The sequence below is a fragment of the Sinocyclocheilus anshuiensis genome, unplaced genomic scaffold (genome assembly GCF_001515605.1).
Source record: "Sinocyclocheilus anshuiensis isolate Anshui unplaced genomic scaffold, SAMN03320099.WGS_v1.1 scaffold860, whole genome shotgun sequence".
Taxonomy (NCBI): Eukaryota; Metazoa; Chordata; class Actinopteri; order Cypriniformes; family Cyprinidae; genus Sinocyclocheilus; species Sinocyclocheilus anshuiensis.
In genome coordinates, this window is record NW_015548288.1 from 1406692 (window position 1) to 1423841 (window position 17150).

At 36.1% G+C, this 17150-nt stretch overlaps 1 protein-coding gene across 1 annotated transcript in view; it reads right to left on the reverse strand.

The window, feature by feature from the left end:
* Nucleotides 1-17150, reverse strand: part of LOC107655895 (laminin subunit gamma-1-like) — a 48998-nt gene that overhangs the window by 15188 nt on the left and 16660 nt on the right. Inside the window, exons 3-6 of the mRNA XM_016443507.1 lie at nt 6598-6728; nt 4728-4894; nt 1723-1911; nt 998-1115 (exon numbers count right to left, since the gene is read on the reverse strand). Coding sequence (XP_016298993.1) covers nt 998-1115; nt 1723-1911; nt 4728-4894; nt 6598-6728 — 605 coding nt within the window. The remainder of the gene's footprint in view (nt 1-997; nt 1116-1722; nt 1912-4727; nt 4895-6597; nt 6729-17150) is intronic.

Consider the following 17150-nt stretch of genomic DNA (forward strand, 5'->3'; position numbering starts at 1 on the left):
AAAAAAATATTTATGTGCCTTTTGACCTTTATCTTGTTTTAGTCCCATCTGGGGCAATACAAAGCAAAATGCAGAGCATTTCTTTGTGAAATTAAAATATTTTTAAATATTAAATATGTATAATGCATATTTTTAAAAAACATTTTAAAATATGCATTATACAGTGCATTTAATATGCATTATACAGAGTCAAGATGAAAAGAAAATATAATCTAAAATTTTTTTAAAGACAGTCAGTTCCACTCAGATACATTCATATAAACTCATATAAAATCGCGATTCGTTTAATATCTCAACTGACTTGAATTGTCACATATTTGTATCGATTTTCAACCAGCTCACGGTGCATCGTTACATCCCTAATAAGTGGTTGATTTACATAATGCGGATTTACATAACATAGTTGTATTGCATACAATGAAAATGTCCCTGAAACTTGCTTAAGATGCAGTGAGTTTAAAGGTATGCTATATCATTGTATGTGGGAGTGTGAAGTTGTCAAGAATTTTTGGAAATATGTGAAAGGGATGATAGAGAAGATCCTTGGTGTTAACATTCCACTGTCACCTTTACTCTTTTTATTTCATTTATATGCTGAGAAAAAAAAAAGATGAAGTATATATTTCTAAATATAAAAATAAATATAAAATTTTTGGGGACCTTTCAATTACATTGTTTTTTTGATGTTGTTTTTTGATGTTTTCAATATGTAAAGATAGTCTGCAGTGGTGTATTGTTTTTTTTTAGGGCTAGATATCACTAAAAAGGTCCTCAAAAAGGTGATATATAATTGTTTTATTTGTGCTGTGATTCGGTTAAATTGAATTAGTTTCACAGTATTGTTTTGTTCCAAAGAGGAGTGTGAAATATATTGGCCTAATTCTGCTCTGCATGAATTAAAGTTTTAAAATATACTAGTCAGATATTTCTGCATAATTCTGTATGCAAGAACCAAACGTTTTCTCATTCTTGGTAGGGATACTCTCGCTCTCATTACCTGCATCCGCCAGGGCCGAGAGAATGGAAACCGGACTTGCAAATGTCACACTTCACACCAGACACACCTGGCCAGCACATACACACTCCCTCTGCATCACACTGCAAACTCATAGAGCCTGGAGCGAGAAAGAGAGCGAGAGACAGCTTTTGACAGACTTTCATAGCCTTTGGGTTTTTTAACAAGTACATAGTTTCAGTTGAATTAAAGAATCATTTCCTCATCTAAAAATTCAGCCAATAAAGGTTAATAAATGCAAATTTTAACATATCGTATACACACATTTTGCCACCTGAAGCAAAATCAGATATTTCAGATACAAGACGAACATGATTAGTGTGCAATTAAACAGTAACAAATAATTTTAAAAGTGCATGACTTTTTCCCTAACGTTCTGGAAATTTAAATCCATTAATATTGCAATATCCAAATGCAAATTAATATTTAACATTACACCAATAGGCAGCATGAATAAACTTTTTTTTTATCACCCGGTGTCTTACGCTTTGTTAATATTAGCTATAAGAAAAAGAAAATCCTGTTTGAATTTATGTGCGTGAGACTTTTCTTCGCTGTATTTACTTCAGAGCTGTATATTTCTATGTATATATGTTCATTTGCATGAGTGTATGAGATAGAAAGCATTCAAGACCGATTACATGGGTTGATATAAGATAGTAGTGAATGTGTGTGTGTGTGTGTGTTTGTGTGTGAGTGTAACTCACCCATTGCATTACAGTTGCAGTTTTGGCAGGGCTGCTGCGGTAATGATCTAAAGAAGTTCTCTCTGCATCTCTCACAGTGAGGGCCAGCTGTGTTTTCCCTGCAGCCAACACAGCGCCCCCCACTTCCTGTGCTGCGGTACTGCTCTGCATCAAACACACATTCATCAGCAATACCACTGCAGTTACACCCTGAGAAACAAGAGAAAGAAGTGGAGGAATGTATATGGTTGAAAAAGAAAAAAAAAGAAGAACAACAGATCGAACTGATTAGAAATAGCAGTGGACGTTCATTTAAAGCTTTCGGTCAAATTCACACCAGCATGTTCAGTTTCAAAAGGTTTTGGCTCACACACACACTACCTAATAAGCTTCCCTGCCACAGGCCCCTTCTTCTCAACATATCATCGAACCAGAACGCACAAAAGTCAGCTTTTTATGCACCTGCTACCTGGGGGGGGGGCATTGTGGGACATTACTCGTTTTATTACAGCTCCGTCAGTCTGTTGACGCTGCAATAACCATCACATTATCACTCTCTAATGGGACACAGTTTCTTGAGCTGCCACTGAAGAAAGGAATGCATACTATTACAATAAAGGAAACGTGCTAAAGAAAGGGAAAAATGCTTATTTAAATTAATTAAATCTCAATTTATTTTACATCTAAATACATTCTTAATGAGGACACACAACTTATAAGTAAGCAGTTTTTTTCAATGATTTCTCTAAAACATAAACTAACATTCCAAAGGTATTTTTTTAATGAATTAATACTTTAATTCAGCAAAGATGCATTAAATTAATCAAAAGTGACAGTAAAGACTGTTACATTGTAATGACAAATTTCTAGTTCAAACAAATGCTGTTCTTTTTAAATTTACATTAAAAATTTTTTATTATGGTTTCCACAAAAACTATTAAATAAGCAGCACAACTGTTTTCAACTGTGATAATAAAAGTGTTTCTTGCGGAGCAAATAAGCATATTAAAATGATCATGTGACACCGAAGACTGGAGTAATGGCTGCTGAAAATTCAGCTTTGCCATCACATGGAATATATTACATTTTAAAACATTAAAATAGAAAATAGTTCTTTTATAACTGTTTTTACATAAAAGAGACTTCCAAAACCAAAACTGCACCAACTGCAAACTTTTAGACAAATTTAGATAACGTGATTGAAGCTTGGCATCATCCAGCAAATATACATGTTAATCGGACTACAATAGCCTTGGCGTTGAGCACATGCTTCAAAAGACAGCAATGACATGTAACAAATATGTCATGCATACATGGACAGACAGACAAAGTCTAACTCAAAAACAACACAAAAACCTGCTGGAACTCCATTATAAGTACGCATGTAAAAGTATTAATTCAACCAGTAGTGTGAATGTGGAGCACTGACAGGCAGTGTTCAGGAAATCTGTTAAAAAACTTCTGAAATCATTCTTTTTGCAATTCTGTTCGGTGCTACTTGTGACAGAGAGAAAACAAACAAACAAACATGTATTACTGTAAAACTATTGTGTTTAAAGACATCAAAACAGACTGGGAACAAACCTAGAAACAATTGGCTGGTTTCACATAGTTGCAACATGTTTTAGTAAATATGCACATTTAAGAGATGTTTGGATGTAATGAATAAACATTTCTAGGTTGCCTTAATTACTCTTCTAATTTTTAGTCATGCAAAGAAGAGTATTGCAATTTAATAAAGCATTTCCATTGAGGCATATGGTGGAAGCTTTCAGAGCCTGTCATGCAAATGATAAACTTGGCAGAGTCTGTGATGAAAAACTTTGTGAAGCAACCATGCACAGAATACATCGGCGGTTATTTCCACCTCTTCACCAACAGATAGTGCTGCTTTTGCACCCAACTTGTTTATTCATTAAATCCACTTTGATGGGAAGGGACAACAATTACCAACAGAAACCCATCAGTTGACCACTGAAACAGAGAGTTAATTAAAGGAACGTGGAGCTTAGTGGAATACAGAATGAAAATAATTAACATGGCTTTTTCGCCTTATGGGTTTGTCAGAATAGCCAATTATAGCATCCACCTAAAGTATTTACCAGAGACGCATGACAGCACACATGCACACAACACATTACACGAATGAAACTTTCTTAGTTATTGTGCTGAAAGGCTAAATGATGTGTTGTTTAACTGAATTACTGACTGCTGTGAGCATCTTCATGTAAGATTGTGCTGTAAATACAGTGCAGCTAAGGCAAGTGAAAGAAACGTGATCTTTTCAAGATATTGCTATGATATTTACAGCAAATCCTGATGATACTGTTGACTTTGTACAACACCGTTAACACTGTACAACATACAATGCTAACTTTTTTGATCTTACAAACTTCTTTGGTCTTTTTGATCTTTCAAACTTCTTTGGTTGCACAAAATTGATCTACAGTACATTTTAGATAGAGAACTTAACACATTTAAATTTTTTTTTTTTTTCATTAAATCAGTTCAGTTACACTGAGTAAACTAAGCAAATTCAATCACAGCCAATGCGCAAGAGGCAACAAATTAACTTCTTAATTTCAAAGTTAATTTGAGAAAGTAAAACTCTGCAGTCTCCAACAGAATTTCATGTTTAATGAAGTTTAAAGCATTAAATATATAATGCTGAAGTGAAGAATCAAATATAAGCTAAATTCACTGTTAGTTCATTTCCAATTCTCAGATACTCCAAACACAACGCACAGATGGGCCTTCAGCTAAACATTCAGTTTATTATTCACAGAAAAATATTATTAACTAGTAAAATGAAAAACATTGTTCAATTAATCATGTAATGTAAAATTTACTTGGGGCCTAATGCATTTTTTCAGCTCTTTTTCTTGATTATAATCTCAATGGGTTGTGGTGTCAATAAATTAATGAACCAGATGATAAAATATTACCTTTTAACAGGATTAACAAAGAGCTTTTTACAACTTCAGGGTGAATCTACTTAAATAGATAAAGAATCAGGCCATACTCACTCACACACTGGTTGGCTGAATCGGCGGTGGCCCGTGCCCATGGCCGGTCCTGGTAGAAGGGGGCACAGTGCTGACAGTCGACCCCTGCAGTGTTGTGCTCACAAGCACACACCAAACGTCCGTCCTCATTGGTGACGCAGTCACTGGCATGACCATTACACTTGCACCTGCAAAACAGTTGAGAGTATGTTAGCATACTTTTAAGGCTCACTGTTTTCTGTGGACACTCATAAAAATGTTCCTTTGCCTAAAAAAAAAACTTAAAAAAAAAAACTCAGGATGTGGCATATGGGAGGGGAACAACAAATGAGCCAGATGGTTGAATTTAAAACCAAATGACACCAAAACACAAAGCAAATTATGATATGCTACAGGGACCTTAAAAGAAAATATGAATTGATCAACATTGTCAGATATACGAAGTAGAAACACATTCTGACCACAGTGTAGATGTTGCATTTATTATTGCTGTACAAGTCATGGCCAAACATTTTGGCAGTGACATACATCTTGTGTTTTGCAAAGTTTGATGCTTCAGTATTTGTAGATTATTTTTCCACATGTTTCTATGGTATACTGAAAAACAATGATAAGCATATCATAAGTTTTAAAGGCTTTTATTAGCAAAAAAATATAACGAGTCAATATTTACAGTGTTGACCCTTGTTCTTCATAACCTCTGCAATTCGCTCTGGCATGCTGGATATTAGCTTCTGGGCCAAATCCTGACTGATGGCGATCCATTCTTGCCTTATTAGTTCTCAGTCGCCTTTTGAGGACTGACCACAGGTCTCTATGGGATTGAGATCCGGGGAGTTGCCTGGCCACGGAGCCAAAATTTAAATGTAATGATCTTCGAGCCACTTCTTTATCACTCTTGCTTTGTGACATGGTGCTCCATCATGCTGGAAAATGCACGGATCATCACCAAATTGCTCATGGATCGTTGGAAGAAGTTGCTCTTGCAGGACGTTTTGATACCATTCTTTATTCATGGCAGTGTTTTTGGGCAGAATTATGAATTATGTTTGAAAAGCAACCCCACACATGGATGGTCTCAGGATGCTTCACTGTTGGCACAACACAGGACTCATGGTTGCAGTCAATTAATGTTAGCTGGTCATTTTGTGTCAGGATCAAAAAACAGTGAAATTTGTTTTTGTTTTTTTGTGAAAAGTTAATTTTTTGGCCAATGAAGCTTTTAGCAATTATTTAAAATGCATCTGAGCACTCTACACAATAATCTAGAAGCAATGTGAATGAACACCACAACAGCTTAAGCAGCAAACTTTGCAAAACACAACATTTATGTCACTGCCAAAACTTTTGGCCATGACTGTAGGTTTGGCAAGAAATTAGCTTAGCAAGTTTTGTGTGTTTTCACCAATGTACCCTGATAACTATTAACATAGTTACATTAACATGTTTGTGCAGTTTATTATAAGATCAAATAAACAGAAAAGGTAAAAAGACACTGATATATAAGCCGATGAAGAAGAAAAAAATCAGACATGCACAAACTCAAACACAGACACAAACAATATGCAGGTGGTGACAAACACAAATACACAAACACTGTCTCTTCCACATCCTGTTTATACCACAAATACACTGATGATGTAGAATGTAGATCACATGGCTGGCAAAACTCTCTCTCTCTCTCTCTCTCTCTCTCTCTCTCTCTTACTAAAGTCCAGTTTCCCTCGATATTTAGAGCTCTTTCTCTTTCTAATTGTCCTATTCATCACTCACTCTATGGCCATTTTCCTTCATTTGCTCCCTTTCCCTTTTCTCTTCGTCAGTATACATCTGCCAACAAAACATTGGTGACAGCTGAAAGACACATCTATACAGTTGTGATTTTATTTACCTGCCCCCCACGGAAAAATCCGATATGGCATAAAAATATGAACGAAGCACTTTGGGATCTTTGAAGAACTCATCTCCAAAAGTGTTCAGTCTGTCCAGAGAGATGAGGATATCAGTAGCTGTCACCCAGTCCTAGAAAGAGAGAGGGAAATAAAATTAATTCTTTTTTTTTACTAAACTCAAAAACATGAAATCCTATGAATAAAGTAACCTGATAACATAAGGTTAAATGTTAGATTAAGTAGGAAAACATTCTTACAAATGCAGGTTGCATTGCACTCTGATAAATTGTGAAACCAACTGTTATACTGTAGATATAACAGTCTGTTCTAAGATCTGAACATGTATGCAGCAAAATATAACAAATTTAAGAACCAGTCAACTGTTATTGCTATATATATATATATATATATATTACAGTTATATATACTTTAATAACCATTTGTTTCAAGATATACAAAGATATATACAAGATATACATTTGAACAAAATATAGCTAATCATTCATTATAAAAACTAAATCTGCATAATTGCAAACTGACTACAAAATGTCGAGATCCAGCTAATCACGATCAACTGCCCACTAAAATGTTTATGTAGGTTTCTTTCTAGATTTTGATATTGCAGTGCAAACTAGTTATTAACATCCTTAAAATGCAAACCATTAACCACTTCACACTCTACGGCCAACAAAGAAAGTACACACAGTCCTTTCTGAGTCATTTGTTTTTAGCTCATTCACTCATATTTAATTTACTAAATAATTCTCAAATGGTTTACTCTCTCCAAAGAAAGGTAAAAATGTAGACATGTATGTCTTGTTTTCCAGAAGGGACAATGAGTGGATTTGCTCACTTGCCCATATGGTTAATCCACCTAGGACTCTACCGTTATATATTAAGAAATATTTTAGCAAGCATAAATTGAATTTATCAAAAATAACAGTAAAGACATTCGTTACATGAGATAAGGCATTAATGTTACTAATATATTTATTTTACAGAAGATTTCTATTTCAAATTTCAGAAGGATCATGTGATACTGAAAACTAGAGTACTGGCTTAACAGAACAGTACTGGCCATAACATAACATAAAAAAAAATACAATTGAAAATATATTAAAACAGAAAACATGACTTTAAATTGAAATGTGGCACAATATTACTTATACAATAATTGGATTTTATGTTATCAACGTAGTAAAGCAAATTAAAATATTTTCGGAAGAATATTTATTTCCTATTAAGTTGACAACTTACTGCTTAAAACTGTTGTATAAAAGATATATAAAAAAGTTTTATGATTGATTGATGATTAAATTATGAATGATCACAAACTTTTTAGAATAATCTTTCGAATATATATCACATCATATATAATAAAATTCTGTCAACCCTTGACTACCCTAAACACATTTTGTTTCTCAAATAGTAATTTTACTCTCCCATAAGGTAAAAGGGCAAGAGTCACAGACAGAAACAGAAACACGGCTGATGTAGTAAGTCACATGACAATACCAACAGCAGATTTACATTATATGCATACTACTTACTACTACACACATACATAATTTCAGAATGTACATTATTAACGGTCTAGAAGTAAATTTGAAATCAGATGTAGCTAAGGTGAGAGTCTAATCTGAAGTCATTGAAAATAGTGCACCAAGACCCATAACTTTTTTCATAATTCTTGTGTTGAGTGAACTTCAAGGAAAACAAAGCTAGAACCTCTGTGTATTCAAGTGTATGTTTTACAGACAAAAGCAGAAATAATGAGATAGGAGACAAAAACAGAGCTTTCCCTATTTTTTCCATGTATGTGTGCAGCTGCATGTCTGTTCAAATGTGTGTTTTGGTTTGATCATGCACTTGTGTTTTAGTGTGAAAGCAATAGAGTTTGGTCATCCTTATCAGTGGCTGGCCTGTTGACCCTTGTTCTGTCTGTGTTAATGGGTTTTGAGCCCGGTGTGACGGCCTGGCGCGTGGAGGTGAGTGCACACATCTTTCATTCTGGGGGAACAAGATAAAAGAAGGAGCAGAGCTGGCCAGCACGTCCCAGCAAGCACATCCAAGCCTCCTCTCGGAGGGATGGTAAGTCTATTCCTATTCAGAGCAGTTGAGTAAACAAAAGAGAAACCCCCCCCCCATCTCTGTCATTCTCTGGCCAATACACAGCTCTACACAGTTTTTTATTCCTAGTTTCCTTTTTCAACTCTCTCTCTTTCTTCTCTGCCTCTCGTTTTTGTTTTCGCAATACTTGTGCATCATGTAGAAAAAGACGCATTTTGGGGGAGAAACAATGTGCCATGAATCATAAACAATAACAGCTCCAGTACTACAGAATGAGAGGAAACTAGAGAGAAAGATACAAGCTGTGTTCTACAACCTAAGGAGCTGCCTCTGTAGACAGTATTTTAAGCCCAAAAACAGAGCTTTCCCTATTTTTTCCATGTATGTGTGCAGCTGCATGTCTGTTCAAATGTGTGTTTTGGTTTGATCATGCACTTGTGTTTTAGTGTGAAAGCAATAGAGTTTGGTCATCCTTATCAGTGGCTGGCCTGTTGACCCTTGTTCTGTCTGTGTTAATGGGGTTTGAGCCCGGTGTGACGGCCTGGCGCGTGTAGACAGTATTTTAAGCCATCGTAGTCACACTCCCGATGTGAAATCTGTGCCAAAAAGTAGGCAACTCAATTATGCTGCCTTCTAATATATCTTCTTTTAGCTGAATTATTGGAGACACTGCATTTATCCTTCACAGTGGTGGCACATAATGCACAACAACAAACTCCAAGATGGTATACAAGATATATAAAACTATATAGTAATAAATAACAATAATAATAATATTTAATTAGAATTATTTTTAAATACATATACTGTCATTTATAAATACATATATTTATAATACATATATTGTCATCAAAACCATTATAAAACTATGAAACTTAAAGTATTAAAATAATAGAGAACTGATTATTTATATATGCCAAATTGTGTGTGCTATGTATATGTCTGCTTATTAAAGTATTGAGTCATTCCTGTCACATTGCCTGTATTGAAATCAATTGTGAACCAGGTCACCCACTATTTATTATGATTTTCTACCTACCGTTCAAAAGTTTGGGGTCAGTAATATATATATATATATATATATATATATATATTTAAACAAATGAATACTATTATTCAGCACTGACACATAAAATTGATCAAAAGTGACAACCTGTTATTGTTGAAAATAAATTCTCTTCCTAATAAATGCTGTTTTTTCCCCCCTGAAATCCTGAAAAAAGTATAGTAAAAAAAATATTCATTCACTTTATTTATAAAGCACTTTACTGCACCTGCAGACCAAAGTGCCACACAAACAGCATAAAAAAACAACAACATGGAACACATAAAAACAACACACAACCTAGTAATACATTGAATACTAACCCAGCCTCTCAAAGGCTAAAGACAAAAATATAATATATATAATAAAAATATTAAGCGGCATAACCGTTTTCAACTCGGTTATAATAAGAAGAAATGCTTCTCAAGCAGTGCACCAAATCAGCATATTAGAATGATTTCTGAAAGATCATGTGACAATGAACATTGGAGTAATGATTGCTGAAAATTCAGCTTTGCCACCACAGGAATACAATACATTTTCTAAATGTGTTGGGGAAAAAAACACTGAGTGGTGTCTTAATTTGCAATAATATTTCACAATATTACAATATTTTTGCTTTATTTTGACCAAATAAATGCAGCCTTGGTGTGCATAAGAAACAAATCTTACTGACCTCAAACTTTTGAATATGTACATTTGTATCTACCTTTTTCTTGCCGTAAAAATGGGCATTTGTAAATTCTATGGGTCTAGCTTCCGGTCTCATCCGCGTCCAGCTATTTTTAGCTGTACAAAACAGTTCATTTTGCTGCTTGATATCGAAAATTGGTGTGTCTTATCATATTATTTTAATGTATTATCTTAATTATGAACTGGTATGAACACACTGGTTTGTAGTGCAAACAGTTTTACCGTTTACTGCACGTTGTTATTCTCCTCGTTATTTACCTATAGCGGCTAATGAACCGGAAGTCTCGCCCATAGGCTTACTTACGCGTTGAAGAAAAAGGTGGATATAGATTAAAGGGGTCATATGATGCGATTTCAATTTTTCCTCTCTCTTTGGAGTGTTGCAAGCTCTTGGTGCATAAAGAAGATCTGTAAAGTTGCAAAGACTAAAGTCTCAAATCCAAAGAGATATTCTTTATAAAAGTTCAGAGTCAGCCACACCTACCTAAAACGGCTCGTTCTAACACGCCCCCACATATCTACCTCACTATGTGGGAAGATTTGCATAACGCCGCCCAAATGTTCACGCAAAGAAAGAAGGCGTAGCTTTTAGTCTCACTGTAGTTTTGTTGACGCTGCAGCCATGCTGTGAAGATGCTGTGTGCTTCGTTGCGAAAGCGAAACTACTTTGTTTGGTCCTTTTTAGCAGCATCATATGACCCCTTTAATATGTCATAGAGCCATAGAGATGCATAGCTTTCTTTACCACTTTATCTGCCTCAGTCAGGACTGTGTTAGCAACTGTTCTGTCATCTCACCACATTTGTGCCATGATTAATTATAATGCCACTACAAAGCTCAGCTCACTGGCTCAAACCCTATATGCCATGTGTAGCGTCTGGACCAATCAAACACACAATATATATTTTGTTAGCTATATTTAACAAATACTCTGTAACACCCCTCATAATTATTCATATTTCCCTTATGAGCTGATTCGCTACACATGAAAGAAAGCACCCTGGGTTAATATTAAAAGCACTAAAGTATTAAATTTTGATTTCAAATGCCATGAGACGACTATGAAAGGGTTGCTAATCCATAATTGCATATGTGGCACCAGAATATGCCTACAAAGCAAGTTAATTTTAAAATCTGAGAGACTGATTAAGAAATAAATAACTTAGAACAAGTGTTCAGATTTCCATTAAAAGAGCTCAAAGGGTTAGGCTACTACTCTGATACAAATAATCCAGTACTCTATGGTAGTGACATTCAAAGTGAATCCAGATCTTAAAGGGGTCATATGATGTGATTTAAATTTTTCCTTTCTCTTTGGAGTGTTACAAGCTCTTGGTGCATAAAGAAGATCTGTAAAGTTGCAAAGACTAAAGTCGTGGTGAGGGGCGTAACATTTCCGTCACATGCTTGAGGAATTCGGCCAATCACAATGCACTGGATAGCTGGCCAATCACAGCACACCTCGTTTTTTCAGACCGATGAGCTTTGTAAAAATCGGCGCATTTCAGAAGGCGGGGCATAGAGGAGAAACAATAATGTACAGTATGTGGAAAATAATGTGTTTTTTTAACCTTAAACCGCATAAACACATTTCATTACACCAAATACACAAAATAATGTTCTTTTCAGCAGCATCATATGACCCCTTTAAAGAAACAAAAACAGACAAACAACAAAAAAAATTGCCTGCCATTTTTTCTGGATTAATGCCAGCTGAACTATGTCTAATTGTCTTGAGCAAGTTGCTCTTTGAGATATTATTTACATGGCAGGATGGAAGTAATCTTTAAAAGGTTAATTATTAGATCGTTTATTTGCGCAAATGGCAGCAAGCACTTAATCAGTCATTTTTTGCTTCTACCGGTTTGGCTGATGAATTCATCACAACTGCGGACTAAGTACAATACGTTTAAGTGAAAACTGAAAAATTGTCTCTCGGTTCTCAATCTTCTGTCTGTTTTAATTTCTCTTTCTTCTTTGTGGAGTTTGGAGGAGTCACACTTTCTACTTTTTGTACAGCTTTTCTGTGAATTATTCACCCCCCGCCCCCCCAGCCATTTGCCCTCAACTGCATTTCCTGTTTTCGCATCATTTTTTTTCATCCCTCTGCCATCTTCTTTTCCTCCCCTCTTACATGGGTCACAGCCAGGAGGACCTTTATGATTAGAATGCATCAGGAAGATGCTTGTCCCTCATTTCAAACTGAATAACTTTTTTTAATTTGATTGCTTAAGTTCACTTTGTGTTGCTTGCTTTATGCGCTCTATCTCTCATTCTCATTCAAACCTCGCGTTCCAATTTAACACCCAGCTCTCCAGACTCAACCAAGTGAGAGAGAGAGAGAGACAGACAGAGAGACAGAGAGAGAGAGAGAGAGAGAGAGAGCATGCACGCCGATTTAATGGATGACTGAACAAATTAAATTTGAATTCATAGGACAACTTTCATCTTCAACATGGATTTTGTTGGTGGGGGAAAATATAATAATGCCTTTCAGACAAAAAAAAAACCCCATATAAATATCCCCCTTTGAAGTAATCCATTACTTTACAAGAAACCATCAAGTATCAGGTTACAAGGTGAGTGTTCTTTTATTCCAGCCAATTTGTTTAGTAATGATGAAAAAGGGAAAGCATGCATATATTAACAGGTCAACATCTGGCTCCTCCTCCATGGAGAAGTAATTCCACTTTAGTACAAAAATAAACAACTGAATTAGTGACTAGAGCAATGAACTAAACAGAGCTATGAGAGTAATCCAATACAGATAAAATAATTAGATGCTAATCTGATAATTAGGTGGCCAAAGCTAATTCAAGCCCCCCATGGAGCAGGGCCTGGTTTCTGTGTTTGAAGATGTTAGAGAATGAATATTCGTTCATTCAATTAATTTTTTATTAATACTAAAAACAGTTGTGCTGCTTAATATTGTTGTAAAAACCATGATGCATTTTTTAGGATTATTTGATAAAAAATCTATCAAAAAGGGTCGTTTATCAAATTGTCCTAAATTAAAAACATAAACAATAATATCACAGAAGACTGATGTAATGTTGGCTTTTGGGTGTTTGTTTAAAGTTAATGTTTTCATGTCTTTTATTTTGTATTTTCTTGTCTTGCTTCCTGCCGTGTCATGTGTTTCCCTGACCCTGTCATGTGTTCTTGCCATGTGCACCCTTAGTCAGAGATTGTCTTACTATTGGGAGATGAGAGGGTCTGCATTACTTACTGTTGGAGAAAGTGTAACGGTCAAATTGTGCCTTAATAACCAATCACATTACAGCCTTGACATCACTGAATTTCAGTCAGAGTTGTGCGACACTCAATCGCAGTTTACGGATAGCATAGGAATGAATGAGAAATGCCGTAAGCTGAATCCCACCGGTCACAAAAAGTCACTGACTTATAAAACGGCATTTTTTTTCGGTGTAAACTCTAAAAAATAGTTCAATCCAAAAGTATTGCTTAGTGTAAAACATGTTGAAGATTAGCCGACAGGCTGTCGACTCATTAAATGATAAGCTGTTTCCTCTAAAAAGCTGTTTATTCAGCGTAGTGAAGCCTCTCCTCCACTGACATCCATTCAAAAAAGAACAGCCTCTGGTCTCCTTTCCCATACTGGCAAACCGGACGCGTTAGCATTTGCCGTTACGCTTTTCTGGCTAAAGGTTGCAGGTTGCCTTCTAGTAGCTTTGCCTTAGTCAATGTGTCATGTTGTGATTGGTTGTTTTTGTCAAGTGTCTTGTTTCTCATTTGTTGGATTGTGTCATGTGACCCCTCATGTTGCCATTGTCTCTTGTCTAGCTTTGTTCGTGTAACCCTCTGTTGCTGAGTTCATGTTCAGTCAAGCCAAGTCAAGCCAAGCCAAGTCAAGCCATGTCTTTGTTTATTGTGTATCTGCTCATTCTTGGATTTTAATAAACTGCACTTGTGTTCTCACTTCACTTGCCTCCAGTGGACATTATGTTTGAACTGAACACTGTGTTAAATTTAATCACATATGATGCGATTTCAATTTTTCCTTTCTCTTTGGAGTGTTACAAGCTCTTGGTGCATAAAGAAGATCTGTAAAGTTGCAAAGACTAAAGTCTCAAATCCAAAGAGATATTCTTTATAAAAGTTAAGAGTCAACCATGCCTACCTAAAACGGCTCGTTCTAACATGCCCCCACATGTCTACGCCATGATGTGGGAAGATTTGCATAACGCCGCCCAAATGTTCACGCAAAGAAAGAAGGCGTAACTTTTATTCTCGCTGTAGTATTGTTGTTGCCGCCGCTGCCATGTCGTGGAGATGCTGTGTGTTTCGTTGTGAAAGCGAAACTACTTTGTTTGGCCTTCCAAAAGAGGACGATATCCGCTTCGTCATGCCTAGAGCTGATCCGTGCTGGTCGCTGAGGAGATACATCAACATCGCGCTGTGAATCGCCGGATCTGCTTTCACCGTGGACGAAGCGGAGTCCAGCCCGGGGTCATCACATGAGGTTGCCACAAGCCCGCCGGCCGCGCCGTTCTCAAGCCAGCCGGCCTCCGCTCACTCTAGCCCGCCGTGTGTGACACTGTGTGTTTCGCTGTGAAAGCGAAACTACTTTGTTTGGCCTTCCAAAAATGGACACGATAGATTAGCACTTGTTGTTTGTCGTTTCTCCAGACATGGTTTTATGTTTACGCGGCGCTATACGCAACGCAACGCGTAAAAAGACAGTATAAGTCATTCTAATCAGTAATTATGTCCCCACTGGATGCAACAAATGCCTAGTTTGTAATGGGTTTTATTGTTTTGGTCTTGTTGCGCCAGGACACAGGGCATCACAATATGGTAGGGGCGTAACATTTCCGTCACACGCTTGAGGTATTCAGCCAATCACAACGCACTGGATAGCTGGACAATCAGAGCACACCTCGCTTTTCAGAACGATGAGCTTTGTAAAAATCGACGCATTTCAGAAAGGCGGGGCATAGAGGAGCAACAATAATGTACAGTATGTGGAAAATAATGTGTTTTTTTAACCTTAAACCGCATAGCCACATTGTATTACACCAAATACACAACATAATGTTCTTTTTAGCAATGTTATATGACCCCTTTAAAGATTTTCTACAACCTTCATAAAAAGGTTTTGTATTGCAGACAAGATTGTATTGAGCATATTGCAGTTGATTTGACTACTATTCTTTTCCTCTTTGTGCCTTCTTTTTTCCACTCTCTCAAATTATTCTCAGAATGGAAATACAACCCAGGGGGCCTCTCGTCTCTGTCATCTGATTTGAAGTTCAAACTTCCTTCCTTTTCTCCCCTTTTTTCTTTTGAGAGGTTTAAGAGTGGAAAAGGGTGTCTGTTAAATTCTTTCGACAGAAAGCACTGTAGGAGACACACTGGGATTAAATGCTAATATTAAAGGCAGGATGCTGTCTGCTGGCGTTAAAGCTAATGAAATATGGACGGTTTTGCAGAGAAGACTGGCAGGGTTGACCACGTGTCAGGCTGCGCCTCTTTTTTGAGTGAGTGAGTTAGTTTAGTGCTTTACTCATGAAAATTAGTTAAGAACATTTAGATTTGCAACCTGTGCTGTCAAACAATTCAACAATTTAGTGTCAATAATTTGCGGTTCATGTCATATCTTTTTTTTTTTAAGTCAACACATTAACATATTCAGTTCATTTTTAACCCTCAAATTCCTATGCTAGCACAACTGAAACACCATAAAAGAACAATTAAATAATACAGACATTTACTAAAACTATTTTTTACTAAACTATTGTAACAGCTTAAGATACCTCTTCCATCAGCTCAGCATGTAAGCCACAATTACAGAAACACACACACACACACACACACTTCTACTGGCTTTATATACAGCCAGTTCTTTTGTTTGGGGACCAATTCTCACTATTAACTAACCATTAACTATGACTTTTGCCCTCAGTCCTAAACTCCTTGCTCCTTATTAATAGTTAGTAAGATAGTTGTTAAGTTTAGTGTATATATATATATATATATATATATATATATACATAATTAAAAAAAATGTTAGGGATGCAACAATACAGTTAGCCTACGGTTCAATACATACCTCGGTTTTTTTTTTTTTTTTACCACGATTTTCGGTTCGGTTATGATGGCTTGGCACATCAGATTTGCCATTTATTTATTTTTCACATTAACAAAAAAACATTACAGTTCTGTATACTGGATTATCATATATCTACTTCAAATTTCTTTTGAGAGAAGTATTATTTTTCCTATTTTTACCCAATATAGAATGGGTTGGCAATTATTGAGCGCTATAAACACATGTAATGTCTGTTTCATTCATACTGGACGTTGGAGGCCGCCCTCGCACAGAAACTCCACATATGCATCACAGAAGCCTAACAGAACTGATGAGGCTCCAGGAAATCCCTAATATGGACAAAGGCATCCTGCTATCGCTGTGACTGAATGAAAAGATAGAAACGTTTGAACTGATTAAACATGAATACAATAAACATACGACATATACGGCTTTTCTGTGTTCTTCAAGCCATCTCGGGTATTTTCATAATAATTAAGTATATTTATAATCTACTGCTAATCGACATAGCCCTTATTACAGTATAGAATATATTTTCTGCCTCATTCTGTGATAAGAAGCCACATCAGCTCAGAAAAGGAAGTTATTACAAACATTCGACTGATGTTGTGGAGTACAAGCATGTTATAATGTTCTCTTGTTGGACAACAGATTTAGAAATGCTTCTCATT